General features: G+C 56.0%; 10 protein-coding genes across 10 annotated transcripts; 5 read left to right on the forward strand and 5 right to left on the reverse strand.

Moving 5' to 3' along the window:
- Positions 1-598: 598 nt before the first annotated feature.
- On the reverse strand, positions 599-2524 carry PHACADRAFT_147841 (uncharacterized protein; the record flags this gene model as incomplete). Its single annotated transcript, XM_007397983.1, has 3 exons — positions 599-2126; positions 2184-2389; positions 2438-2524. 3 exons carry the CDS (start codon positions 2522-2524, stop codon positions 1502-1504), a joined length of 918 nt encoding a protein of 305 aa, XP_007398045.1. The 3' UTR covers positions 599-1501.
- A 1450-nt stretch (positions 2525-3974) lies between these two features.
- Positions 3975-6159, forward strand: PHACADRAFT_186037 (uncharacterized protein). Its single transcript, XM_007397984.1, has 5 exons — positions 3975-4298; positions 4357-4492; positions 4546-4917; positions 4977-5763; positions 5800-6159. The coding sequence occupies exons 1-5, from the start codon at positions 4047-4049 to the stop codon at positions 6119-6121; spliced, it is 1869 nt and encodes a 622-aa protein (XP_007398046.1). The 5' UTR covers positions 3975-4046; the 3' UTR covers positions 6122-6159.
- A 782-nt stretch (positions 6160-6941) lies between these two features.
- PHACADRAFT_259670 (uncharacterized protein) lies at positions 6942-10454 on the reverse strand. The gene is made up of 8 exons (XM_007397985.1): positions 9964-10454; positions 9784-9912; positions 9583-9734; positions 8690-9532; positions 8474-8638; positions 8223-8421; positions 7433-8166; positions 6942-7370 (listed from the first exon to the last, which is right to left on the reverse strand). Exons 1-8 carry the CDS (start codon positions 10169-10171, stop codon positions 7044-7046), a joined length of 2757 nt encoding a protein of 918 aa, XP_007398047.1. The 5' UTR covers positions 10172-10454; the 3' UTR covers positions 6942-7043.
- Positions 10455-10565: 111 nt separating this feature from the next.
- On the forward strand, positions 10566-12416 carry PHACADRAFT_259672 (uncharacterized protein). Its single transcript, XM_007397986.1, has 2 exons — positions 10566-11487; positions 11546-12416. The coding sequence occupies exons 1-2, from the start codon at positions 10685-10687 to the stop codon at positions 12180-12182; spliced, it is 1440 nt and encodes a 479-aa protein (XP_007398048.1). The 5' UTR covers positions 10566-10684; the 3' UTR covers positions 12183-12416.
- Positions 12417-13286: 870 nt separating this feature from the next.
- Positions 13287-15288, forward strand: PHACADRAFT_259674 (uncharacterized protein). Its single transcript, XM_007397987.1, has 7 exons — positions 13287-13643; positions 13699-13890; positions 13942-14180; positions 14236-14403; positions 14461-14731; positions 14793-15075; positions 15129-15288. Exons 1-7 carry the CDS (start codon positions 13329-13331, stop codon positions 15224-15226), a joined length of 1566 nt encoding a protein of 521 aa, XP_007398049.1. The 5' UTR covers positions 13287-13328; the 3' UTR covers positions 15227-15288.
- Positions 15289-15372: 84 nt separating this feature from the next.
- On the reverse strand, positions 15373-16950 carry PHACADRAFT_259675 (uncharacterized protein). Its single transcript, XM_007397988.1, has 6 exons — positions 16524-16950; positions 16252-16452; positions 16102-16200; positions 15967-16047; positions 15834-15908; positions 15373-15783 (listed from the first exon to the last, which is right to left on the reverse strand). Exons 1-6 carry the CDS (start codon positions 16881-16883, stop codon positions 15643-15645), a joined length of 957 nt encoding a protein of 318 aa, XP_007398050.1. The 5' UTR covers positions 16884-16950; the 3' UTR covers positions 15373-15642.
- Positions 16951-17243: 293 nt separating this feature from the next.
- PHACADRAFT_259678 (uncharacterized protein) lies at positions 17244-18914 on the reverse strand. Its single transcript, XM_007397989.1, has 8 exons — positions 18669-18914; positions 18459-18520; positions 18372-18402; positions 18270-18317; positions 18155-18217; positions 18007-18100; positions 17711-17953; positions 17244-17658 (listed from the first exon to the last, which is right to left on the reverse strand). The coding sequence occupies exons 1-8, from the start codon at positions 18771-18773 to the stop codon at positions 17291-17293; spliced, it is 1014 nt and encodes a 337-aa protein (XP_007398051.1). The 5' UTR covers positions 18774-18914; the 3' UTR covers positions 17244-17290.
- A 172-nt stretch (positions 18915-19086) lies between these two features.
- On the reverse strand, positions 19087-20054 carry PHACADRAFT_259679 (uncharacterized protein). The gene is made up of 5 exons (XM_007397990.1): positions 20007-20054; positions 19880-19948; positions 19412-19826; positions 19259-19354; positions 19087-19176 (listed from the first exon to the last, which is right to left on the reverse strand). The coding sequence occupies exons 1-5, from the start codon at positions 20026-20028 to the stop codon at positions 19140-19142; spliced, it is 639 nt and encodes a 212-aa protein (XP_007398052.1). The 5' UTR covers positions 20029-20054; the 3' UTR covers positions 19087-19139.
- A 1009-nt stretch (positions 20055-21063) lies between these two features.
- PHACADRAFT_259680 (uncharacterized protein) lies at positions 21064-22513 on the forward strand. Its single transcript, XM_007397991.1, has 4 exons — positions 21064-21445; positions 21510-21657; positions 21711-22044; positions 22097-22513. Exons 1-4 carry the CDS (start codon positions 21084-21086, stop codon positions 22471-22473), a joined length of 1221 nt encoding a protein of 406 aa, XP_007398053.1. The 5' UTR covers positions 21064-21083; the 3' UTR covers positions 22474-22513.
- A 457-nt stretch (positions 22514-22970) lies between these two features.
- Positions 22971-24740, forward strand: PHACADRAFT_125005 (uncharacterized protein). Its single transcript, XM_007397992.1, has 4 exons — positions 22971-23232; positions 23297-23589; positions 23656-23852; positions 23912-24740. Exons 1-4 carry the CDS (start codon positions 23058-23060, stop codon positions 24201-24203), a joined length of 957 nt encoding a protein of 318 aa, XP_007398054.1. The 5' UTR covers positions 22971-23057; the 3' UTR covers positions 24204-24740.
- The last annotated feature ends 636 nt before the right edge of the window (positions 24741-25376 follow it).

Here is a 25376-nt window from a genome sequence, read left to right on the forward strand (position 1 = left end):
AGTGGACAAATGGTCGAAATATATTATAGAGCCCTCTCTCTCCGTTCTACATTGCTTCTAGCTCACTTTCCTGTCAAATGACATTGTTCAATCAGCATACTGCACAATATGGTCGGGATACCGCTGTGCAAAGCCTCGCCCAAAGCGGACTCGGGTTAGGGTTCCTTGGTTCAGATGGGCGTCCCGCTTGGACCAAATGATGCTCCGCGTCTCCTACCGTCTCCTCGCCACCCATTCATCTGTTCAACCATACTGGTCTCACCAATTCAGAAGCGACAATGAGCACTACCGCCGAGGCTCCCATACAGCACTCCGACGTCTGGTTCGACGACGGAAATATCGTCTTGCAGGCAGAGAGCATGCTGTTCAAAGTCTACCTTGGGATCCTGCAGGCGCAGTCCCCATTCTTCCGCGATCTGTTCACTCTCCCGCAAGCGGGGAGTGACCAGTCGGAGAGGTATGAGGACTGCCCTCTGGTGGTGATGCAAGGCGACCGCGCAGCCGACGTGCGCGTCTTTCTCAAGGCGTTGTTCGATTCGCAGTGCGTGAGACGCTCTGATCTGCGTGCCATCGCCGCTCATCACGGCGCATCCACAGGTTCTACGTCGACGTCAAGTTGGTTAAGGATGTCAACGTCGTAATCGGCGTGCTCAAGCTGAGCCACAAGTATCAAGTCGACCATCTCGTCCGCAGGTCCATCCCTACATTCACGGCGCTGTACCCTCCCACCTTGCAGAAGTGGGACATCCGCGAGACACGCCGCCAGTGGTCCCCGCTCACCACAGAGTTCGGACGCGCTCTACCCATCTTCGTCGTCAACGTGGCGAGGACCACCGGAATGGACGTCCTGCTCCCGTCGGCGCTATTCGAGTGCTGCAGCTATTCCTTCGAGGAGATTATCGCCGGTGTTCCCAGCCCGGCAGGCGTCACATATTCTCTGCACCCCCACGACCAGATCCTCGTCCTCAAAGCACGCGAGAACCTCGCGCAGTTCGCGCGCAACTCCGTCTGGAGCTTCATCTACCAGAAGGAATTCATGGAGAACGCCGTGAAGCGCCCTGACCTGTGGACGCGTCTGCACCGTTGGGTGCAGGGCGACGGCCCGACTAATCAAGGGAGCTGGAGAAGCCCGCTGGCGCAAGACTTTCCTTGGAGCGACTACTGCGAGATGACGCGGAACCTCAGTGGCAGGCTCCGGTCGCAGACGGAGAAGGAGTTGCGTAACATGCGCAACGTATCCTGGGCGACGCTGCCTGCGGTTTTTGGGTTGCCGCCGTGGGAAAAGATGAGGTGGTAGAGCGCGAAGGAGTAGCTGTACTGCGGTGGTGTGTATGTCCGGCTTGTTCATATGGTTTCGGTTGCTGACGGATACAGAATAACAGGAAGACTGAACACTGAGTCCTATTATGAGTATTACATGGAACAATAAGAGAACAAATTTTGGTCTTAATTATTGTACAAAACTGGATATCTCCAAGGGGAATATGAATCTATGTTACGTTCAATGCTTTATCGGTGCTGAGACGTCAGTAGACCTCCAAATAGGCTCGGTAACTCTGACATTATCCACGAGCTTCGCATACCCCCTTAGCAACATGGAGCCCGCGTCCGTTCCGCAGGGAATCCGAGTCCACGCAGGGCTCCCCTTCTCGAGTACCTGCGCCGCGAAACCCGTGCCACAGACGAGCTCGCGCACCCTTGCCGCGAGCCTGTCCGGGTCGCCGACCCAGCCGTTGCTCGCATGCATGCGCGGGATCCAGTTGATGGAGTCGAAGCCCTGGCTCGGGTCGGCGTACGCCGTTTCCCTCTGCTGCTGCGCACACTGGTCGTCCGCGGCGTAGAGCGGGTGCCCGACAAAGAAGCGCGTGGGGAAGTGCCCGGGCACGAGGCAGAGCACGCGCACGCCGCACGGCGCAAGCTCCTGCGCAAGCGTGTCCGCGTATAGCTCGAGCGCGGCCTTGGACGCGTTGTATGCGCCCCAGGCGGGTGGCGCGAGCGCGGTCGCGACGGACGAGACGAGCAGGACGTGTCCCGTGCGCCGCGTGCGCAGGTGCGCGAGCAGCGGCTGCGTGAAGGCGAGTGCGCCGAAGATGTGCAGCTGGAACTGCTGGCGGACCTCCGAGAGGCTGGGGGGTAGTCGTCAGCTCGGGGGCTGGCATGCTTGGGGGACCGGGGCAGCGTACCTGGTTTCTTCCACAGGGCCGTAGCCAATGTGGTTCGTCCCTGCGTTGTTAATCAGCACGTCGATGTATCCGTAGACACGCAGCACCTCTTCCGCGACGGCCTTGATCTTGTCGTCGGTGTCATAAAGATCGAGGAGAAGCATGTGCGCGCCTGCTTTTCTAAGTGCATCGGGAAACCTATCTGCCGACCTGACCGTGGCAATGACCTAGTGGTAATTCAGTAACGCTGTTGCAAAGCTTCCTGTGGAACTAACCCTGTCGCCGTGCTTTAGTGCATGCAATGCCATTGCCAGACCGAGCCCAGAATTGGTGCCGGTAATGACCCAGACTCGGCTTGGCATATCGTAAGAGCGAAAGTTGGTTTGGATAGCCGATGAGGTTGCAGGGAAGCTGAAGCTGAAGGTACACGGACAACGGAAGCGCATTTATAGTCCACAGGCCATCCATTGCGGCCTCGTGATGCAATACTCGTAGTCGTAGCCTACTGGTTGAGGATGTGGCGCTTCGAATTGATGTGGGGGAGTGTGACAAGCGCAGTTACAGTGATATCCAACTGGCCTCCGAGAGGTGTCAGTGTCACAGCTCGCACAATTTTCGCACAATGTTCCGGATATCGCTCACCGATTTCGTCTGCATTGCTGGCTTCTCTACAAATTTGCGCGTACCGAACGGACAAAATCCGCAGCAGGAACGTGGACAGCCAAGGTGGATACTATCAGCTCCCTCCGGCTTTTCCGCGAGGTTCGCATGTCCCGATAGGCATCATACGAGCGCTGCGGTTTGGTACACCTTCATGAATTATCAATAGAATATCGATGAAGCGCCGCAGATGTACTACCTTGCCTAGATCTCCCAGCCATGAAAGAGAAAACATTTCGAGCCCACTGCCGACATCTCCAAGCAGCGACAGCTTCCTGATCATTCATTCTATGACAGAGTGGACACGTTGTGTGTATGGCCTATGAAAGCCGATATGTTTGGCGTCTGTAATAATGGCAGATGCTTGTCATGCCCTCTTCAGGCCGGGATGGGTCCAAGATGAAAGCCACGGATGGATCCCACCAAGCTTAACGATGTAGTGCAATTTAGCATCAGGAACACAGTTTGCTTAGAGCACCGACCGTACCGAGATCGATGATTGGACTGGTGGGATTTCATAATCTGCCGATTTGAGCGGAAGCTCCTATATTTTCAAGTTTCCGGCGTTTGCGAACGTACCTGCGTCGGTCCTCCGCGGAGTCTTTGGAAGATTTTCTACGAACTGTTCATGCTGATGTGGTAGAAGTAACGTGGACCTTCTCTGATAAATGATTTAGAGAGCGTTTTCCGGTCACCCATGGTACGAGCATGTACGAGCACGGCGAGCAGTGACTCCACTGTCGGACATACGAGCTAAAGACAGTTTGCATGCAACAGAATTGATTGCACATATAATATAGAGCTGAGTGGCCAAAACCTGACAGAGAATCAGTGAGCGTACGCTCCGCAATCGAACCTCGAGAACCCACTTTGTTTTTTGAAAATCAGCACCCGAGCCGTTCACAGGAGATTTTTCCTTCTTGACTCGCATGCTCAGAAGTGACATAGCTCTTAGGACCTTTCGACATTCTCCTTGCGAACAATGAAGATTTCTAGGATTTGTAACGGAGTCAGTCATGACGGCTGAAGCTGGCAACGTTGCGAGGTTCCGGTCCGGTTGCTGTCCGGGGGCTTTGTGGCGCCGTGAAGAGCGGTGCTGGCCGAAAGCTCGCGTCATGGGCGCCATGAGACTTTCAAAGCGCCCAAGCCTACCGCCATCTCATGGCGCGGGCTCTCTCCCCAGAATCACACCTCGACTCACAACCACAACCCTGCCCATAAAATATGGGACTCTTCGGTCTCAAATACACTCGAATATCGGGCTTGTCGCTAGGAGGAACACGCAGGTCCGGCGGCCTCCACTCGGTCGTCCGACTCCAACACTCGGCGGCACCAAAGTCAAGTCCGCGTTCGCTATGGAGCTACAGAACAACGAGGGCCTTCGTGTACTCTTCCGCGTTTGTCGGCGGTGTCTGGCTACTAGACACTCAGTTCAATGCCTCCTCCATAACCAGAAACTTTCGCACTCTATGGACTGTATGTCGTGTTGCGTCGCGTCGCGCCCTCATCTACGACTAACACTCCTGCCTTGCAGTTCTCCTTAATTGCATTAGACTATAAACTAAATTTCACGGAAGAGAAGAGCGAACAGATACCAGAGCTACACCAGCGAGTTGCAGATAGAATGTATGACTTGTTGACGACTAACGGAGGACTATACATTAAAATAGGTGCGCCTTCGGTCTCAGATCCACTCTTTGTCGCTCACTCTGACAATTCATAGGACAGGCAATTGGCAATAACGCTGCACTACTTCCGGCACCAATGCAAGAGAAATTTTCAAAGCTCTTCGACGACGCGCCCCAGGTCCCGTTCTCCGAGGTCCGTGCGGTCATCAAGTCCCAATTCGGGAAAGAGCCCGCCGGACCAGATGGACTCTTCGAAGAATTTGACGAAAAGGCAGTCGCAAGTGCAAGCATCGCTCAGGTACACAAAGCGAAGCTCAAGGCACCCGACGGAAACGGCCCCGTGGTCGCCGTGAAGATCCAGAAGCCCGCGGTCGGCCAACAAGTGGAGTGGGACCTGGGCGCATACCGGATAGTCATGTGGCTCTACGAGCACTACCTCTTCGACATGCCCGTCTATTTCCTCGTCGGTGCGCGCCGCCCCTTTCGTGCCTGACGCCGATCCACTGACAATCCGCCCGAACCTTAGACTTCATTTCCGATCACCTGCGCCGCGAACTCGACTTTGAGCTCGAGGCTCGGAACGCGGTGGAGACCGCGCAGTACGTGGCGTCTGAGCCGACGCTCGCGGGCCGCGTGTACATCCCCAAGACCTTCCCCGAGTTATGCACGAAGAAGGTCCTCGTCGCCGAGTGGATCGAGGGCGTGCGCCTGAGCGACCGCGCCGGCATCTTCCGGCTCATGGGCGAGCGGGACCCGCGGGCGGTGTCGCATCCCGCGTCTGAGCCCGCGCTGGCGGCGGAGGTGCCGGCGCGCGCTCCGCTGAAGGGCGGCGTCGCGGCGATCCTGGACACGATGGTGCAGCTCTTCAGCGCGCAGATCTTCAGCTGGGGCTGGGTTCACTGCGACCCGCACCCCGGGAACGTCATCGTGCGCGAGCACCCGGCGCGGCGGGGGCACCCCCAGCTCGTCCTGCTCGACCACGGGCTGTACGTGCGCGTCTCCGAGACGTTCCGCAGGCAGTACGCGACGCTCTGGCGCGGCCTGGTCACCATGGACCGCGACACGATCCGGGGCGTCGCCGAGGCGTGGGGCATCGGCACGCCGGACCTCTTCGCGAGCGCGACGCTCATGCGGCCGGTGCGCTTCGGGGCGCAGAAGGACGCGGAGGCGTTCGAGGCGCTGAGCCAGTACGAGCGGAGCGTGCGCATCAAGGCGCGGCTCCGGCGCTTCCTGGCCGACACGGACAAGATGCCGAAGGCGCTCGTCTTCATCGGCAGGAACATGCGGTCAGTCTCCCCGTGCGCGCCCCCTTGGTGTGTGCTGACGCCGTGGGTCTTTACCTGTTGCAGGATCGTGCAGGGAAACAATCAGCTGTTTGGCTCACCCGTTAACCGGATCCGCCTCACGGGCGAGTGGGCGTCGAGATCACTGGTCACCGACCCCGCGCTCTCGCGCGCGCAGCGCCTGCGCGCGTACGTCGCTTACGCCGGCTTCGTCTTCGCCACAGTCGCCCTCGACCTCGCCTTCTACGCGTCGCGCGTCCGGCAGTGGGTCGGCTTGCGGCTCGGGTGGGCGAGCGCCGGGTTCGAGGACGAGCTCGAGCGGACGATGAGGGGCATCGCGAAGACCAATTTTGGCGTTGACATCTCCGCGACGGCGTTCGAGGGGTGATGGCACGTCGCCGTGCGAGCGACCTGGGGGGCGGTGGGTGGGTGGGCCCCGTCATAGTTCGCGTACAGCATGCTGTTAGTGCCATCATTTTTCCAACGAAAACGACGTCGGCTGGGGGGAGTTCATCCTTGTGGCTCTAGCGGCGTGTACGCGGTGGAGCCCGTCCGCCCTCGGTTTCGGTTTCGGTTGTGGTATTACTCGTGTTGCTGATGCGCGCGAATCGACTCGACGTCAAAGCGATGCCCTGGGGGCGGGGCGACTCAGCCGCACAATGCTCACGGCCTATATAGCGACTTGCGCGTACCGAGGTCCTTTGACCGCGGGTCTGGCCCGCACGGCAGGTTCCGTCACCAACCGCTGGTCGACGGGCAGGCCATGACGGAGCGCAAGGGGAGGGGTCTATTAATTGTTTGCTTCATTTCGCCGAGTACGACGGGGTCGGTAGCGGGTCTGAGAGGCCATCCGCAGCATGGTACGTACCGAGATACACATCTTAGATGCATGACGTCGTCGATACGCTCTAACAGCTTGTGAACGCTACCGATACCGTGAACGGTCGCTGCCGATGTGAGGCATACGTGAGATCGTTCCTCATGGACACTAGTGCAGACACAGGTGGAGGTGACGGTCCCAATACGGGCCTTTCTTGCTGGGCCTTGCTATGACCAAGAAGTGACATCATGAGCAGTGTTGAAGAGCTCTTGAACCGATGTGTGAACGTAAATCCGGAGGAATATCCTATCTTACTGCAGCGAACAACATCCGCACACTTTGAATTCTTCCGTAGACAGTTCGAGTGAGATTATTCCGAACTAACCAAGGGCCCTATTATAAATGCAACACGTAGAGAAAACGAAAAGACGAATGATCACATGTGAAACCAGTTCAAGGGGGCAATATCGTGAAAATGGATAGGGATACGTTAAAGCTTCATGAGACCCTTCATTGCGTTCGCGACAGCGAAGCTCGACTTCGCCATCACCTGTCGGGAGTCCTTCGTGACCTCAGGAAGCGCCTGCACCTCGCTGAGTTTCGTCGCATGGTCGCCGAGCTCGCGCAGGATCTCACCGCCCTGCTCGGCCGACGCCGCCGGCAGGTTGTCCTTGCAGACCGCGACGATGCTCGACACGATCGTGATGATCTGCGTCAGGTTCTCGTTCAGGTTCGGTGACGGCGTCGGGCTCCGCACCGCGGAGAGCACGCTCTGGATCGCGTACACGATGGACTCGGTCTGCGCCTCCAGGTACGGCTGTGGAAAACGGGATGCATGTCAGGGAGTCGTGTGAGCGGACTGCTGGCAGCGACGCGTACCTTCAGCTCCGTCCAGGCGTCCTCCGGTCCCTCCGCCAGCACCGAGTCATCGCCCGTCCCGTTGTTGCCCTTGAACGTGGATGAGCCGTTGCCTGCGCTTGATGGTTTCTCGAGTGAACTCCTACCGAGCGAGGACTTGGGTGAGACCGACGCAAACTCCGCCAGACGGTCCGAGCGCAAGCTCGAGCTGCTGCCGGCGCGGTTGTGGCCCGTCGAACGCATGGTGTTGAACGCGGTCGAGGACGGCGAGCTCGTTGGCGGCGGCGGCGACACCGGCGCGAACCGCTCTTGCTCCGTCTTGGTCGCCCGCCGGATGCTGATCGTCTTCCCGATCTCGGTGATCGTGAAGGAGACGTGGCTGGCCGCGGCGTCGAGTAGGCTGACGGGCGACATGCCCGCGCTCGTTGCGTGGGTCTTCGCGGCCGTGACCAGGTTGCTGAGCGTCGCCTCTGCGCGCTCGCGGAGGGCTTGCAGGGCCTCGAGGTCGACATCCGCGCGCTCGCGGGCTGGCCGGCGTTCAAACGCACGGACATCCTCGATGATTGCGGTTACGGCATTCACGACTGACTTCATGGGTGTCAACACCCGAGTCGGCTGAGGCGAACGCCCGACGGTCAGCAGGCCGTCGATAGAGGAGACAAATCCTGTGATATGAATATCGAGCAGACCTCCATCTGACGAAACCGGAAGCTGATCGTCTACCTTGGGAGGCTGCAGAAACAGCTGAGACGTGGCTGCATAGCATTACTTAGAGATGGGCGGATAGAAGCGGGCACGGAAGACGACCTACCTTTCATGCTCCTCAGCTCGGTCTTTGCCTGTTCGTACTTGCGCTTGTACTCCTTCAGTTGAGTATCCAAGTCTCGGATAACCACCAAATCAGCGTCTTTGGCGGTCATGAGCTCGTCATTGCGCTTGGAAAGGTCTGACAGCTCAGTCATGAGTCCCTCCATATCCGAGCGAAGATGATCGAGGATTTCAGGATCAACCTAGAAGACGAGTTTTGAATCTGGAATGGATGGCGCGTGAATAGGAACTAACCTCTCTGTCGCTGCCCGCTTCGAGACGTTCGCGTAGCATCTGCATTTCCTCCTCGTCTGCCCGTGCCCGCCGAGCAGCCATCTCTTTTTCCCTCGCATTTTCTTCGCGAATCTGGTCCAGCTCATGCTGCAAGATGCGCATAGAGTTTGTCTGTTCTTCCACTCTCTGCATTCCGGGTCAATGGAAGGCTTCTAGCGTAGCAAGCGTTGAACTCACCCGTCGGAGCTCTTCGAGCTCTGCCTCCATCAGTCGCACTCTGTCGTCACCATGCAGGGCTTCCTCGAGGTCCCGCTCGAGGCCAGTGATGCGCGTCTGCATCGTCGCGATCTTGAACTCGTACTCCCGCCTGATCCTCTCGTCCTCGCCAGCCACACTCGTTCTGCCGCCGGTTATGCGCCCGCTTGCGGAGCGGTCGGAGGTGACAGAGGCACGCCCATACGACAGCTTCTCGAAGTAGTCGTCGTTGCTTCGCGTACCCGCGAGGCCCTCGTCCTCGTCCTCGTCGACCTGCAGCCGCGCGCTCAACGCGTTGAGCCCGCCAAAAGTAGGCGCAGGACTTCGCATCTCGTCCGTTTCGCCCTCCGTGTCGGTGCGCTCTCTGCTGCGGTCGCGTTCGGTTCCTGTGCTCTCGCGGAGCTCGCGGCCATAGGGCACCTCGATCTCTTCCTCGGCGATGGTGCTCTTATTCGGGATGATCATGCCTGCGGTCGCGCTCTGCGCGTTCGTCGCCGACGTCGAGTCGCTGTGCACGCTGACGGACTGGCTTGGCCGCCGTCCAAGGCTTTCTCTTTCGAGTGACCGTCGGCCGGACGCGTCCTGCGAAGGTCGCCTGCGGCTTCCGTAGGGGTCCGCACCATAGCCGTCGTGACTTCCGCGTACACCTGAATAATCGTCACCGCTTTTCCTCATTGGTACTGGAGAGCTCGCGCCATATCCACTGTCGACAGCTCGGTCTTCCGATGTGCGACGACCCCCAGATGACGCCTTGTCATACAGCGTACTGTATTCGGAAGACTGATAGTCGTCGTAGGGCGATGGCATGAGAGGAGCAACTGGTGACTGTAATGTGACACGTGAGGGAAAGTGAGACAGAATAGCATGATGCTCACCACTTCTTCCTTGAACTCTGGATATCGTCGACCAAGCTCGTAATAGACATCACTAGACAAGTCTTTGAAACGACCTGTTGGCAACGTCGCAAGTTTCTGACGAGCTTGATTGCGCTTCGGGTGGAAGTCGTCCCGCACAGGCAGGAAAGGGACTGGTGACACGTTCATAGCTGCGGAATGACGAGGGGGATCGTGGCGCACCTTCGTTATCCGTCGTATTCGTCTTCCTTCGAATCAGCTCATCGTACACATCCGTAGACAGTTCCTGAAACTGCTGCCTCGTCAGCCTCGTCAGCTTCTGCCGTGCAGTCGAGCGCGAGTTTGCAGGTTCTTCGAGGGAGGGTTACGATTGTCGTTATCAGGCTCCGAAGGACCACTCACCTTTAGCGAGGTAAGAAGCCAGGTAACGATGGAGTTCCTCGAAATGGGTGCGTGCAACTGAGCGTGCGTCGGTGGCAGTGTTGGTCGTGGGACTTGCGCCAAGAGGCCGGTAGGAGTCTGTCTTGTAGTTGGAGATACCAGAGTAGGTGGTGTTGGTGGGAGACGGTGCACGCATGTTCCGTTGGGCGGACGAGCCGCTTCGTCGCATGTTCTGGCTGTTGTGGGTCGGGGGATCGAAGGAGTGTGAGGAGGAGAGGACCAGGAGGGATTCGGGATGGTCCTCCGGGATGTATATCGTGGTAGACGCAAAGTCTTTCCTCCTGGTTTCGAGCTGGATGGCGGTCGCTTTCCGCGTTTGTACCCTGGATCAGCGATGTATCATAGATCAGCGCGACGGCCTCGTTGCAACCACGACGTTTTAAAGCCAGCCCTGACTCGATATTGCAAGCTCTCGGGAGATGCTGCCTGCGTGCTTTTGCTCTCGTTTTCGTCGGCGGGACGGCCGAGGACTTGTGAAAGTATCAGGAATATCAAAACCAGATGCTACGTGTGTCTGGGGTCCCGTCGACTTTGATTGCAACAACGCCATGAAGATTTTCTCCACCTTTCTCCTCGACACTCACTACCACGACCCACCACGACCGTCACGACTTCAGAGGCTCGCAGCGCAAGCAGGCTTGAACGCTGTACCCAGTTGTCGAATTTTTAGCTCGTCGTCGACATGCGATTCCCTGTTCTTGGCCGTCTGAGGAGCCACGAATACCTCGCCATAATCTTTGGTTTCCTCTTTATCGTCTCCGAAACCTGCCTCACCTCTGTTATCTCTATCCTCCCCAAGTCCGTCATCCAGTGGTTTTATAACCGCTCCCGCTACATATTCCACCTCGTTGTTGGCCCGCCGAAGCGCAAGACAGAGGAGGAGCGTCTTGCGGATCGCATTCGCCGGGCACGCGATTTTGAGCACCTCTGCACCATCTTCGGCTACACCTTTGAGGAGCATGTCATCCAGACAAAGGATGGCTACCTGCTGGGCCTACATCGCCTGTGCCTGAGGCAAGGCGATCGGCGCGACAGGATGGGCATATCCACGGGGAAACCGGTCGTTTACCTCCATCACGGCCTCTTGATGAACTCTGAGGTCTGGGTGTGTCTGACCGAGTCTCGTCGATCCCTTCCTTTTGTCCTCGTCGAGTTGGGCTTCGACGTCTGGCTGGGCAATAATCGTGGCAACAAATATTCAAAGAAGTCGATCTATCATGACCCCAACTCCGCCAAATTCTGGAATTACAGCATCGACGATTTCGCGTGGCACGACATCCCGGACTCGATAGAATACATTCTTAACGTGACGAAGGAGGAGAGTTTGAGCTACATCGGGTTCAGCCAGGGCAGCGCACAAGCCTTCGCTGCCCTCAGTATTCATCCTCAGCTCAATGAGCGGGTCAATGTTTTCATTGCATTAGCACCCGCCATGAGTCCTGCAGGGTTGGCTGCGCCGATCGTTGATGCCCTCGTGAAAGCTTCGTGAGTACCGCAAACTCCGACATTAAGTCCATGACGTACTGATATGCTGGACTATTAGCCCAACCCTACTGTATCTCATCTTCGGCCGAAAGGCAATTCTCTCATCTGCCCACGGCTGGCAGTCCCTCCTTTACCCACCCCTCTTCTCCGCCGCTATCAACACCTCGCTGCGTTGGCTCTTCAACTGGCATTCTCGTAATATTTCCAGCACACAGAAGCACGCCGCGTATGCGCACCTGTACTCCTTCACCTCTGTCAAGTCCGTCGTCCACTGGTTCCAGATCATGCGGAATGGCAAGTTCCAAATGTACGACGACGACGTGCAGCACCCGCTAGTGCTCACGCGTGGCTTATCCGGCGTCAGCTCCTACGCACCGGCGCGCTTCCCTACCCGCAACATTGTCACCCCCATCGTTCTGCTATACGGTGACAGCGACTCACTTGTTGACATTAACGTCATGCTGCGCGAGCTGCCTTCCCACACCACCGCGATCGCCCTTCCCAGTTACGAACACGTCGATATTCTCTGGGGAGAGAATGTTGACGAGGATGTCATCCCGCACGTGATTCGTGCTTTGCGTAGTCACTGCATATATCCCGACAGGTTGGAGATGGACGTGAAGATGGTGAACGGACTCACCATTGTAGTGGAGCCGTCGGGTTACACGACGCCGGCGGAGTCGATAACTGATTGACGATCTAGTGGTACAACGGCGACCGCGTATGCGCCTTCTGCGCACTACGCCGGGCTCGATCGCTAACATGTCGACCTACATAATTGTAATACCACCCTCCTGTTCTTCTAGCATTCCAGGCCCTCTTGCGGCTTTTGATGTCGGTCGAGGCGAACGCGTACGACATGGCTCCAAGCTATGCGAAAGGGTGGTAGGAATATAATTTGTAGTCCTTGGTCCCGAAAATGCTAAAATACGACGCCCGCGGCCGATGCAGCCCTGGGCCGCACTTCATTCCGACGCCGACGGACCAGGGTGCTTGCGATATTCGGGATGGTATGGTGGTCGTAGCTCCTTTCAACGACCGAGGGCTTATTCACTCACCGTTTACAAGGACTTGCGCTTGGAAGATCACTGATACTTTCTTGGCTTTTCATAGGTTATTACCACGCCGTATGAGCTACTCCGTATGAGCTAAGGTGACGTATAGATCCAGGGGGACCGATTTGACAGGATTTGTCAACGCCGAACTGTCAAACCAAAACCAGAACCATTCTAAGGGTATGTCATTCCGAACTGCGGTACTCCCAGCAAGAGTGCTCAGAGGCGCTGCGGCTGTAACTATGCCAAACACTCACCCGTGTATGCTGAGTGCATATCATCACAGGTCAGAGTCGCACGCCACCGTATACGCATCATCATTCGCTATTCGAGATACGAGCGCATCAGGACCAGCACGAAGCTTACACTGCCTGCACTGCCTTCACAGTCCTTAGTTCTCTGAATGGTGAATATGAAGCCCTTCGCAGCTTTCACGAGCCATATCTGCCGTCACTCAGTGGCCGGGGACGGGTAATAGCACCGGTAGGGCAGCCCGCGATTTCCGGGCTGATGTCCGCCTACTCGGGTTATGGCCTCTCGGATTCAGGTCTTCGAACGCTCTAGGAAGCACCGGGTCACGGTCAGGAAAATTACCTTGACAGAAGCGGCGGAGTCGGCGGCTCACTTTCACTCGTCACTACAAGTCCGAGAGTCTGGGGCTCGACATGGTACTTGTGCACACCGGCACACCAAGAGTAAGCCCAGTATAAATACTCTACCAATCATCCCGACGGTCTGTGCCAGCGCATCGAGCAACTCCTCCAGAACCGTGGAAGAACCTCGACAATGTCGGATCCCCTCGTGTCACCCACCGGTGTCATTTTCTCTGACTTTCGCCTACCGGAGAACGAGAGGAGAGAGAAGACCGAGAAGAATGAGGTCACCACGACGGTGAACCCGGTCGACGGGTCCGGCAGCGCAGACGGCTCCCGCGCACCGTCTCTTAGCGCCGCAGAGAAGGGAGAACGCACCCTCGCAGACGACGACAGGACCCTCGCTCGATACTTGGTGCCCACACTCGAGAAAGGTCGCAAGAATGCGCTGCTCAAGAAGCCCAGCCTTTGGACAAAATTCCGAGTTTGGTACAACCCATACCGTATAGTAAAGAAACACGTCCTTTTCTTTGGCGTACACCCGCTGATTCATAATCATGTAGATGTTCTCGATCATCTTCACCCTGAACATAGTCGCCATCGGCATCTCTTGCACTCGTTACAACTTCTGGAGATATGCTGAAAGGAACGCGGCCGCATTGGCTCTTGGTAACCTTACGGCTGCGGTCGCCTGCCGAAACGAGTTCTTCCTCCGGTATGCCATCTTCTGGCCCACCGTCAAGGCGTTCCAGAAGGTAGATAGCCTCTCATCGCGCCTCGACATGTCACTAACATTTGCCTTGTAGTGGACACCACTTCGGTGGCGGATCTTCCTCACTGCGTTTATCCAGCATATCGGTGGTATCCACTCCGGATGTGCCGTCAGTGCCGTCGCCTGGCTATTCTTCCTGGTCATCCGAGAATTCCAGAAACGTTACGCAAAGCACACGCCTAGCGTCGTCCTCGCGTGGGGCATCATCACTCTGGTATTTGTCAACGTCACCATGTGGGCTGCCATGCCATGGATCCGTGCACACCACCACAAGTGAGTTCCCGCCCAGATCCAGATTAAGGGCGACGCATACTAAATTCATCTTCAGTTTCTTCGAGCAACACCACCGTTTCGCAGGCTGGATATCGACCGTAGTCGTGTGGATTTACGTCTGTGTCGACGACAGCTACAACCAACACACCGGCAAGTTCCACAGCAGCGGTAGCCACTTGGCCATGCGTCAAGAGTTCTGGTATGCGATGTTCATTACCATCCTGTAAGTCGTCACATGCCTCTGGTGGCGAATCTAAGACTGATATGTACATGCGCCTAGCATCGGTATCCCCTGGATGACTGTCCGCAAGGTTCCGGTCGAGATCACCACTCCCTCGCCCCGCGTCGCCATCATCAAGTTTAACAAGGGTGTCCAACAGGGCTTGCTCGGCCGTATCAGCCGCAGCTCCGTCATGGAGTACCACGGCTTCGGTATCATTTCTGAGGGTGTCGAGAGTCGCGCGCACTACATCATTGCCGGTGTGCAAGGTGACTGGACCCGAGGCCTTGTCGCTGACCCACCGGGTCGGTTGTGGACCCGTGAGATGAAGGCAAGTGGCTGCTACTGTGGACTTGGCAGACCAGCGCAGCTAACAGGGTCTCCCGCAACAGTTCGCCGGTCTGCCCTACCTCTGCCATCTGTACCGCCGCGGTATCGCCATCTGCACGGGCTCAGGTATCGGTGCTGTGCTCTCCACATGCGTGCAGCTCGACAACTGGTTCCTGATCTGGATCGGTTCCGACATGGAGAAGACGTTCGGACCCGTCCTGTTTGACATGATCCACCGCAGAATCCCCAAGGAGCGCTACATCCTCTTCGACACCAAGATTGCGGGCCGCCGTCCGGACACGATGAAGATGCTCAAGGACATCTACGTCGCCTTCAAGGCTGAGGGTGAGTCGCCTGTACCAATTACCAAGCACCGCTTTGACACTTGCACCGAACAGTCGTCATCATCACCTCCAACCCGCAGGGTAATGCGGAGCTCATGCAGGGCTGTAAGGAGAACGGCATGCACTCCTTCGGTCCTCTTTGGGATTCATAAACGGCTGTCCACCCCCCTTTTGCGGGTTTCAAACAGCTGCGAAAAGCAGCATCATAGCGTATTATACACCACTAACAATATTGGGCATTCACGATCTGGGTACCCACGCATTGCATGACTTTCCTTCCTTAGATCAGCTCACCAGAGAGCCGCCAAGATGTATATTAGATAGTTTTAGGTACTGGGCCCTAACATATATGTACGTAACACTCTAGCAGTTTTCGTTATGAAAAGTATTATTCTTTCGCATCAGAATCCATGTTAATAACCCGTCTAAACTTAAGCCAGCAAACAGACAACAAGATAGATCCAGAGTCACTCAATACATCCAGGTAGATCAATAGCAAGGGAAGGGTGGTCGTGATGCACACACACAGCTCTATGCCTCCTTCGGCGAACACGAGGCGGGCGTCAGCTCAGAGTTTCGCCTCCGGCGCGGGCGTGCCTGTAGCTGACGGTGATTTCGGTGGGCAGTGCGCTTCGACCCACGCGACGCACTCGTTCACGAGGCGGTCGGACATGCCGTCAGGTTCATGTACAAGCTCGTGGAAGCCTCCCTGTGAGCTGTGTCAGCGCGTGCTGGGGTGTGGCGGGGGCGGTGACTTGCCTCATATATTGAGATCTTCTTGTCTTCTGCGGAAACCTTCTCGTAAAACTCTCTAGAGGCTTCGCAGCTCGTGACCTAGCGGCGCTGCATGAGTTTCCAGGCATTCGAGGGCCGGCGAGGGACTCCGACGTACCTCGTCCGCGGTTCCGTGAATTATAAACAAAGGGAGATCTTTCGGCCATCGCGCGTAGTCGCCTGACAATAGCTTCTCTCCCTGATAACAACTTAGTCAACCTAGACTGTATGCCTTCGTGTGAACTAGACGTACGCCTGTGAGCATATCGTCCAGACCCTTCAGGCTGCCCGTTCTCCTGATCAAGGGGTCTTTCAGGTATTCATCCCTCACGGCTTGGTTCCGCGTGATGTTCTAGATCAAACTTAGCCGCTGTGTTACTACCAAATCTGTCCGGAGACACACCTCGACGCCAACGTCTGCTGGGATAAGCTGGTATGGCCGGATAAGTGCTAGCTTCGCTCCAGTCCACCGTATGATCTTCGGCTTCGGGTGCGTAAGGACGAGACACGGGCTGCTAGCGATGACGGCCTTGAACAGCCCCTTGCCCTCGGTGCTCGGTGGCGCCTTGTCGCGCGTGTAGTATGCGAGCACAGCAGCGCCGCCCTGCGAAAGATGGATTTCGGTTCCCGATTACTGCTGCCCGGACACGAGCGACGGTGATGATGCGTGCTTACCGCAGAGTGTCCCATCAGGTACAGCGGCGTGCCAGGGTATTGCTTGGCAACGTATTGCCCAAAGAACTCGATGTCTCGGAGCTGCCAGTCCCAGTTCGTCTTTCCGTACGCCGAGTCCTTGCTCTTGTGCTCGGTGTCCAGGGCCGTGCGCCCGTATCCCCGGAGATCAAACGCAAAGACGGTGATGTGCCGCGCGGGGTACCGTGCATGTGAGTGCTGGTAGCGGCCAATGTGCTCTGCAAAGCCGTGCACGAAGAGGACGATGGCTTTCGGGAATGTCGCGGCATACGTGCGTGTGTAGAACTGCGTGCCGTCGTAGCCGGGCAGCCACTGCTCGATGAAGTCGACTGCAGAGACCATTGTTCAGGCTTCGAGTCTGGGAGAGGGACAGAGTCCGAGAGGTAGGTGCTCAACGTCGCTCGATGTTCAGGGCGGAAGCAAGAGGCACATTAAAGGGGCAAGCCGTTTCTGATCGTGTAAAGCCGACACGGGATGGCTAGCCGAGCATCTCAGCCAAGGTACTCCCGCCAAGGGATCATGATCCTGGGATGCCTCACACGAGGCCCAGAGAAGGCAGACAGCCTGCGCTACAAACGAGCGGTTGGAAGGAAACCAGAACAGGATCCAGAAAGCATGCTCCAAATCATCAATAACATCACCGTAGCACTACGCACATTGCCATCTCCTGGGATAACCTGAGACAGGTGTTGGTACGCAAAAGGTGAGAAAGCATGTAATAGAACCCAGTAAATACATCCAAAATACGGCTAAAATCTTTTGCTGTCGTAGAATGGGTTGCCCAGCGCCGACCCACCCCGGCCAATCCCCGAGCCCAAGCCTTTGCCGGGCTGCCTGAGCGCGTAACGTCCGTAGCCGTACAGCAGTCCTGCGACAACGCAGCCGAAGAGCAAAAACTTGACGACCCTGGACAGGAACGACGATTCTGGGTCTGTGGGTTTGTTGTTCCTGAACTGGTCGCGTGGTGCATCGGGGCTCGAGAGGAGTGCAGAGTATGTAGTGATTGCGACAACATCGTGGTTGTCCGAGACGTCGCCTGTCATGGCGGAGATACCAATAAATGGTGATGCTGGCAAGGAGATTCCACGGACGGTAAAGCACTCCGTCCAGTCATCCCCTACGGAGTAGTCAATACTATATAACGGAAAAACAACAAAGCTTATACTTACAGGCCCTGTACTGAAGCTGAACGTTCAGGTACGTGTCCTTGATGTATGTGATCTTAAGCTTCGTCGCAACGTTCGTCTTGCGGAAGTTTGCGGAGCAGGCCCCAATCTTGTTGGCCTCGCCGTCGTTCGCCTGATCATACTTCGTTTTGCCATCACCAAGCATAGCGACAAGGCGAGGGAACGAGTACGTGTGTCGTGAATTTGCATAGGTATCTAGGAAAATTCCTAGTCCCTCGAAATGATCTACAGATGACGTGACCTTCCCTGCGACATCGAAGCTAGCGTGCTGCGCTTACCAATGCTACCAAAGACGGGCCCTGGTTGCGCACGCGCTGTTGTTAACCAGAAGGCCATGCCATCTCCATAGAGGTGTCCCGCCTCTCCCGAAATCTAGCGCGGAGTATTCAGTTATGTAAAACCATCCATGAGGCGAGCATATCACACCTTGAATTCGATTTCCAGGACCCAATTTGCAGCAGTCAGCGGTAGCCGAGACCACAGCCACCCCTACAAGATCGTGAATTGGGCGTGCAAGTTTGACACGAAGGGGATGGCACACCATTTGTGACGGTCGGTTTCTTGTAAGACGAATGTGCTTGTTCGTATTCTAGGACAGATATCAGGAGATGCAGGCCCATGGTTAGAAATGCATGATACTCACGATAATGGTATCCGCTCCAAAGTCCCACCATCTTCATAGCAGCAAGCGTGAGACCAAGACCAGTGTCATTTACAGAAGGTCACATACCGGTTTTGCAGATCCTGGTCAATGTATGGCGCGTACATCGAGTGTGTTCGCAGGGCAACAGTCTAGCGAACAAAGTTCTATTCAGCTTCGGGTTACACAATTAGTGGTGGGTATGTACTGGAGGCTCGAGAGGTATCAATGTCCCACTGATGCACCAACACCACCTCCCATCTAGCACACCCAACACACCCACGATAAAGACAAACGCACCCTTTCTATCGTCCTGTTCGCAATTTTGACCCCGTCGTCGAGCGCTGCAAGGGTGCCGAGCGGCAGGAGGCCCAACACAAGGCAGAGCAGTCCGCTGAGCAGCATAGTGGCGCAGGTAGCAGCGGTGTAAAGAGTGGCGGCGGTGAGAAGGCTTGGGTTGTACGCGAGTGTACACGAAGGGCAAAAGGGATTAGGTGGCGGGCGGCCGCGAGGGAAGGTGCTCGCAGCTGCTGCCCAAAGAGATCGTGACGGTACAAGTCAAGGATGGGTATCAAGGCGCCAAAGCGTCAGTCGCGCTTCGCTTCGCGCTGTGCGCAGACATATCCTCGGGCTCGTTTGTCAAGACGCATAGAGCAGTTTAAGAGTTACACGCTCAGGAATAGCTTATGATTGGCATTGTTCGACAGCGATGCTAGATAAATGCGCAATCGATTGCGAACCGCAGTATTACGTTGACTATATACAACTATTTTATGCTGGTAACTCAAACTTCTGCCCTTGTATCACCCTGCGACAGTTCGATCACAAAAAGAAGTTGAGTGAAAGAACGATGAGTAAACGATACACATGAAGGAACAGAGCAAACGCACGTTGTGAAGTACACGTAGAAGAAGTCCGCATACAGGGCAGTCTGCACGAGACCTGCGGTGACAGCAATGGGGTCAACAACGCCTTCAGAGAAGTACCTACGTAAAACATGTACCATGAGCGTGGATACACTGGAACGTAACGCTGCTACGCACCTGTAGATCCAGTTGGGAATGTAGAGAGCTCTATATGCGCCCAGCGCGGCCAGGTAATGTGTCGTGATCGTCTCAGCTTCGCCAGTCCGCTGGAGCATGAATAGTTGTGGGAGGATGGCAAGAGACTCGAGGAAGATGGACAAGGACCAGAGGACCTCTGTGAAGGTGAACTTGTAATTGAAGATGAGCGCGAGCAGGGCGCACGGGCCGACGAGAAACTCGACGCGGAAGGTGTCAATGGACGGGTCATGGGTCGGGCGGTATTTCATCTTCATGAGATAGAGAATGAAGCAGCTGCTCGCGATGAAGAAAACCTTCATCACAAAGTTGTAGAGCGAGACCCATTCCCAGAGGATATCGAGGTAGCGCGAGACGAAGACGGCGACGTATAGTGCTTGCGTCTTGAAAGAGATGCCTACAGATTCGCTAGTCAGATGCTGTGCAGGACCGGCGTCGTCAATCACGAACCTCTACATGACCGCGTCGTCCGAATCTTATGCAGGAGGATGAATATTGAGGCCAGGTGGGAAAGGTCCCCTGCAGCACCCGCGATTCAGCTTGTCGCAGGTAAGGCGTACGTGAAAAGGCGGCGTACCAAACAGACGAAAGAGGTTCATGGCGAGCGAGAGCGGTCCGCGTTCGCTGGGTCGGTGAGTAGGTGGATACAGACAACCGACTCGTTTTACCACTCAACTTCACGTCACCAACGTGTAACCCCGTGGGAACCACGTATATGCGTGGGAATTAGGGTTTACACCTATTTTTGCGAGCGCGTGCCCGAGCGCTCGACTCCGTCACTGTCTCTGCCACCACCAGCTGCCCGCCACTGCCACTGGACCCTACAGCGCGCCGTCGTCATTGTCGGCACACGTAGGCGCGAAGAACGGAACAGGGGACAGGTGAGCCGTTACTCCAGAGCTTTGATCGCTTGCGAGACATGCACTGCGCAACGGCGGCGGGCGAAGACAGGCCACCCGGGGCTTCTCTCTCCAGCCCCCGGACGCAGCCGCATGCTCGTACAGCTATGATGTCCTAGTAAAAGGGTCGATCCCAAGCAGTGCGAGACGCCGCACCCTCGAGCCGCTCGGAGCCGCCAGAGTTCGTAACCCGACGCGCTATGCTCGAGACCACCGTGGCGCGCCTTAAGGCCGGACTAAAAGCCTCCGTTCTTCACGACGCGGCTCCTTCATGGCTTGCGGACTCGCAGAGCAACAGTCAGTAAGCAAAGGCGGAGCCTACAGCCTGCATTTATGTGCCCGTGACCGCCTGCTCGTCCGGGCGGCCACAGCAGATCCGCAGGGACGTCCCTGCCAAGCCGGTGCAGGAGAGACTCCTCTGTCGCTGGCGGTCGCAGACGTGGTTTTTATTTTCGAGGACGTGACAAGACCTGCTTGTAGCAGGGCATACGCTCAAAGCATGTGGCGCTAGAGAACAACGCGCAGATGTGTGGTTTCGTATGCACAGAGGCAGGCACTGAGCGCGTGTTAGGGCTGCAAAGTGCGTTTAAGCACGCTTGGGGACATGAGATCATTTTCGGGCCTCGGCCCCCCTGAACATTTTCTCGCTTTGATTTAGTCAATGGACTCGATACTGATGGCTTTGCTTCCCCGTAGACCCGATGATTGGGCTGAAGGTGCTCGCCAGCTGGTTAGGCTGGCGATATGTCCCAGACATGCTTGCCAGCCAGCTTTTAAATATCTTCCATCGTTTCTACGCGTTCGCTCTTCATCGCCAGCCACCACCACCGAATACTCCGCTCTACATCAAGCATCGAAGATACTGCTATACTCTCGTGGTCTTCGGCTACGCTCTCTATACCTTTTCGCAAGCCGGATCTGCGATAGGGCAGAACTTATACGAGATCCTTGGTGTACCCCCCACAGCAGACGAAGCTGCAATGAAGTTCAACTTCCGGGCCTTTGCGAAGATCTGGCACCCGGACAAGGCTGGACCACATGCTGAGACGTACTTCATGGAAGTCCGGACTGCATATGAGGCGCTCAAAAATCCAACAACTCGGTTCGCTTACGATAGGTGGGATGTCGCAAGTCTTCGTGGAGTTCGGCCCCGTTTTAAAAATGTTCTCTCGTTCTTTTAGATTTGGTCCGCAAGCCTTGAAATGGGATAAAGTTACGACAATGCAAGACTACTTCATGCGCGGTATGGGTCACTCTGTGCTGTACTACGCAGTCGGTATCGCCGCCCTAATGTTTTGGAACAAGATTGCGCCTCGGGATCTAGCCTTCGTGAGTGTCACTTCTGCATTAAAATGTACTGCATCGTAAACGATTATCTCCAGTGGAATTACTTGATTCTTTTCTGGACTTTTGCTGTCGAGCTGCTCTTAATTATGGCGCCTTCGACGTCTGACTCTTCGCACACCGCCCTTCCGTCTTCGCTCTACACGCCACCTGATGCCCCTTCTCGGACGGGTCTCTTGGGACTGCTCTGGCCGAATCGTGTCGCCTACCAGCACATCAATTTTCTGAAGTCGCTCTCGATACTGTTGTCTTCCGCCTTGTACCAAGTCATCCCAATACTCTTCCCGTCTGCTACTGAGAAGCTTGACCCGAAGCAAGTCGCCCAGTTCATGTCTCTTGCGAACAACGCCTTGCGGAACATTGATCAAGAGGGTGAGTAGCACACGCATCATGCTGTGCTCGTGTTGACCGACAGGTGATTTAGCTCTGACTACGATACACACCGACTTGCACGCTTGCCATGGAGAGCCTACAAAGACTGCGCCTTCGCAAGTCGACTTCCCAAATATCCTACCCTGCGACCCAGCAGAGCCGGTGATGGATTTGGTCCGCCAGGAAATGGAAGCTGTGGTCCTCGAGAGCATCCTTCTCGGACAACAGGGAGAAGCCCGAAAAGCTGTCGAGGCGGCTGTGTTGAGACGCCGGAGGGTTGAGGACGGCAGAGGGTCGACGTCCGAGTCTTTGCCGCGGCATCAGAACATCTCCCGACGCGCGCCGCCGCGCCCTCTCAAGGTGCAAGGAAGTGTGTCCGACATTGGGGACGAATCCAAGTATGTTCGAGGTCGGTCATTATCGCTGTAACATCCTGTATTGTTGTACATATTTGTAGCATATTATTTTGTAACAGGTAATGTTTGCGGCGGAATTAAGTGCTAGTTATATGGAAAGGACTTTGTGGCGTGAGAGCTCGGTTAATGGGCGATCAGTCTATTTCTGAATTGCCTTATCCGGGTGCCCCTTGCGACGCCCTCGGCTTTAATCTTCATTTTTTCACCTTTACCATCCAACCGCTTCCTGTCATTCCTTACCACCAAAGTCGCTCTTTGCCTTTCACGACGCTCCTTTCAGTCTGTCCTTTCGAGTCTCGTAGCACACCGCTTAGTCTACTCGACCTAGTGACGTTGCCACCGGCTAGACTGCAATCTCTCTTTTGCTTAATGAACTCGCAGCTGTTCTAGTAATCCCTGATAATCAGCCTACTGCACGTCCGACCTTTGCCCCACATGCTCTCACGAAGTTTTTCTCGCGTCCTGTCCAACACGCTTTCGATATGTCTGTTCGGCCTCGCTACCGCTACGCACGCGTCGCCTGTGCTTTCAAAACGCGAACCTGTGATCACATATGACGGCTCGGGAAACATTGTCAACGTCACCGATCCGACAACAATGCAGCAGATCGCGCAAGGGTCTGCGACGGACGGCGCCGGCGTCGACTTCAGTGTCCCCGCCATCGTCTGGCTCGTGTGGGCATTCGCTGTCGGTATCCCGCTCATGCTCGCAGGCTTCAGGCTCGGTAGACTGACAACAGGGGCGGCGACTGGGTGTGCTGCAACGCTCGCTAGTGCGTGTTTGTGTTCCTCGCGTCGTGAACGTCCATACTGACCGCACAACGCCGTGCCGCCCAGTTTGGGCGTCGTTCGTCAACGCGGTCGGTGCAGACGGCATCTTGGACCTCTGGCTCATGGTCCTTCCCGTGGCCGCCTTTGGCTGCGGCTTTGTCCTCGGACTCTTCGAATTCGGGCGCATTGCAGGCATCGCGGTGCTCGGCGCGCTCGGCGGCCTGTCCCTCGGCGTGCGCATCGTCCTTTTCCGCCCGGGACTCCTCTTCCCTCACCCGTATTGGGCCAACTGGGTCGTCACGATGGTGCTCGGCGCCATCTTCCTCATTCTTGTCATTGCGAAGCAGAAGGCCGGCATCGTAAGCGTCGCTCTCGCCGCTAGCGTTGATGTGCTTGTGATACGTGGCTCACCCCCGGCTTTCTAGACGCTGTCTGCAGCCGCGCTCGGCACGTTCCTCACGGCCCTTGGCGTCGATCTCGTCGTGAACAAGCAGTCCGGCATGAGCATGGGGCTCAGGTACTTCTTTGACCGGAACGCGGCGCATATATATTGGCTGCAGACGCGCGGATGGCATCCGCCGATCGCTACAGAGGTCATCATGGCTATTTCCCTTGCTGCAATGTACGTCATCTCTCTGCATTTATCTTCGCAAAAACTTAATGAGGGATTTCGCCATGCAGACCTCTCCTCGCATACGCCCAGCACCGTATCTTCAAGCAGCCCTTCAAGCGCGTGCGGAGCCGTAGCATCTCTTCGCGGCTGTCTGCTGACGAAGAAGACGACATCACGATCACAAACCGGCCGTCCGAGGCCGCTGAGAAGGAAGCGCTCGCACCGAATGTTGAACCTTCTGATGACACGCCTGTCGCAACGCCTGCAGCGACAACAGAAGACCTTCTCTCCCCCAAAGAGGACACACCCTTCAAGCTTAAGATGGGCAAAGCGTCACCATCACTATCGACAAGTGGATAATAGACCTTGCATCTTTGTATTCGCTGCTCTTATCTTGTCCTTCCATCTGCGCTCGGACATTTTTCTTATAGATGCTACGGATCCCGGACTTCATGCACATCGCACCAGTCACTTCTGCATTCCAATACAGACTATCGGGTAATCATTAGAACTTTCGTTTCTCTTGCACTGCATCTGGCATCTTCGGGGGTACATACGCACATCGCATTACTAGCATTACTATTCTTTCACTTTGCTTTATCTTCTCTTTTGGTATATCCACTGTGCTCTACCGTAGACTGGCTCTGGCTCGTAGTTAACAGTCCACGCATATGCTGCGCCTTAATCTTCTCTCCAGCACGCAACCACCCTTCCACGGTTCGCCGTCCGGTCCCAGGTGTCCTCTTTGGGCGGGCCTGTCTCCGGCGTACGATACCGTGTATTGCTACAACGCTCCACCTGTCTGCTGGCAACAGCACCTACCGCACCCCTCTGTATGTCCTCTAGTAATGCGGACGTATGTCTACCATAGCACCGGTACACACATGAGGAATATTTAGGACATACGCATGGAGCGCGAGATTGGCCCCGGCACAAGTCCATCCTCCGAGCCGGCCTGAGTGGAACGAGGCGTCGCAGTCGCGCGACGTATCGTCTCTCGTTTTGTGTGCCACGCGCGTAGACTCAAATGTCAGTCTACTCGGCGGCTGGTAGGGCTCGGGAGGGGGGGGGGGGGGGTTCCGAGGGTAAATGGTGGTCAGTATGCCGAAATCATAGCTAGTACGAACTTCAAATGTCGTCGCACAAGTGCCGTGGTACAGGCTCTGCATTTTTCAACTGCTATCGGTGACGGAAAGGTACGTAGTAAGCATTTGAAGAACTTCCAAACTTAGAGGTCTCCGTCACGACGACGTGGTCGTCGTCACCGCTATAGCTGTACAGTCATAACCGCTGCCTTACAGGTCGAAAAATACAGTATGTACTTTAGAACAGCGCGAGATGGACTACGCTAAACAGGCTTAGAATCTCATCTGACTTAAAGAATGCTCGCATACTTGGAAGATACTCTCATGAAGACGAAGCACATCTGTGTAAAACTGAGCATGCGCCAGAGGCGAAAACGCCATGTGCTTTTTCACGGCCTGCATAAAGACTTTATTCAGCACGGTACAAGATAGAGCCACACTTCTCCGT

The sequence above is a fragment of the Phanerochaete carnosa genome (genome assembly GCF_000300595.1).
Source record: "Phanerochaete carnosa HHB-10118-sp unplaced genomic scaffold PHACAscaffold_7, whole genome shotgun sequence".
NCBI classification, from domain to species: domain Eukaryota; kingdom Fungi; phylum Basidiomycota; class Agaricomycetes; order Polyporales; family Phanerochaetaceae; genus Phanerochaete; species Phanerochaete carnosa.